The sequence below is a fragment of the Amia ocellicauda genome, chromosome 3 (genome assembly GCF_036373705.1).
Source record: "Amia ocellicauda isolate fAmiCal2 chromosome 3, fAmiCal2.hap1, whole genome shotgun sequence".
NCBI classification, from domain to species: Eukaryota; Metazoa; Chordata; class Actinopteri; order Amiiformes; family Amiidae; genus Amia; species Amia ocellicauda.
The window spans coordinates 44,044,282-44,046,013 of record NC_089852.1 but is presented as its reverse complement, the minus strand read 5'-3'; the positions used below and the strand labels follow the sequence as shown (position 1 = coordinate 44,046,013).

Sequence of the window (1,732 nt, the reverse complement as noted above, 5' to 3'; positions counted from 1 at the left end):
ACTACATGAGAAATCATGGATATAGTTCACCACAAATATTGGTAACAGAACTGTCAGTTGATGAAACGGAATAGACATTACCACTAAAATTAAAAATATTAAAGGATATTTCTCAGTGGGGTAATTTGATGGAATACAATAGAATCATAATATAATCTTTCACTAAAGCAACTCTGACTGTAATGTAAAATTATATTTATTCTGAACAAAAATCATAATAATAACAAAGCACTTTTTCAGATTACATTGTTGATCCACAAGATACTAGAAGGCTGAAACCTTCCGACGGAAAAACATTGGTATTTTACTCCGGATCTCTTTCATTTTCAGGCCATAAATAATTGGGTTCATAGTGGGGGGAAATATTATGGCAAACATACCAACTATTTTCCTTAACTGGGGTGAAGCCTTCTCAAAACGATATGAAAGAAGTGTCATCAGACCTGTCAGTTCTAAAATGATAAACACCATTAAATGGCTGACACAAGTCTGTATAGCCTTGCTCTTTGCATCAGACTGCTTGTTCTTCAGACATGTCAATAAAATCTGAAGGTATGTATAGAAAACAGCACTTACAAATACCACTTGCACTGAAACTATTGTAAACAACCCATAGATGTTATTTAAAGTGGTGTCTGCACAAACCAGTCTCACAAGAGATGGATTGTCACAGTAAACATTGGAAACAAAGGATCGGCATAGAGGGAACCGAAGAAGCAGAGCGACAAGAATAAGTATCAAAGTGAATTGCACTACCCAGACCAGTGTGATGATTTTCAGCAGATACACATTTGTCATGATTGCACTGTACCTTAAGGGGTTACATATCGCTACATATCTATCATATGCCATTGCTATCAGTATTTGTGCAGAGCCACCAGCGTACATGTGAAAGAAGAAAGCCTGTGTGACACAGGCTAGATAACTTATTGACCTTGAATCCATTAATATCTGTTTCATTAACTGAGGCAAAATGGCAGTGGCTCCCATTAAGTCATTGATGGGTAGATTGATAAGCAACAGGTACATTGGTTCATGTAATCGGTTATCCAGAGCAATTGTGAGAATGATAACCAGATTACAGAAAAGAATAATACAGTAACTTAGCATTCCCAAAATAAATGCTGGGTAGACACCTTCAGGTGGTATAGCAAGGCCTTCCATGGTTAATACAGTTGAGACTTCAGAAGAGAGGTTATCCATGGCGATGTCCCACAGAAAAGCTGAAAAATTAAATGCCATGGTTAAAATGTAGATTAGGTTCAATTTATGTAATATGTTACAAATTATGATCCCAATCTCAGCTCGAATCCAGTTCAGATTTACCTACCATGGACTCTCATCTCTCCTGCTGATTGTATTACTGCACTTTTGTAATGTTTTATAATGTTTCTTGTGTAAACTGAAAGTTGCCCTGGGCATCTGCTAAGAAATAAATACTACTAATACAGAACCATTAATTACAGTTTACAAACACTGTAATAACACAGTAACAATAATATATAACACCTAACAAATTAAGAACACATTTCCCTATCAGCATTGAGTGATATCAGACAAACCAACACATATCTGATAATTGAAAGGATGCTGCTATCCTGAAATGTATTGCTTTAACGTCTAGGAACATTCCTTTCAAAGTTGTTGTAACACTGTATTGTTTAAAGTATGATTTATAGAACATATATGAACATATTAAACATATTTAACCTATTAAAACAAGACTTGTTTT

At 35.0% G+C, this 1,732-nt stretch overlaps 1 protein-coding gene across 1 annotated transcript; it reads right to left on the bottom strand.

The window, feature by feature from the left end:
- Positions 1-232: 232 nt before the first annotated feature.
- On the bottom strand, positions 233-1,203 carry LOC136747332 (olfactory receptor 52K2-like). The gene has a single exon (XM_066700270.1). It carries the CDS (start codon positions 1,201-1,203, stop codon positions 265-267), a length of 939 nt encoding a protein of 312 aa, XP_066556367.1. The 3' UTR covers positions 233-264.
- Between the last annotated feature and the right edge of the window lie 529 nt (positions 1,204-1,732).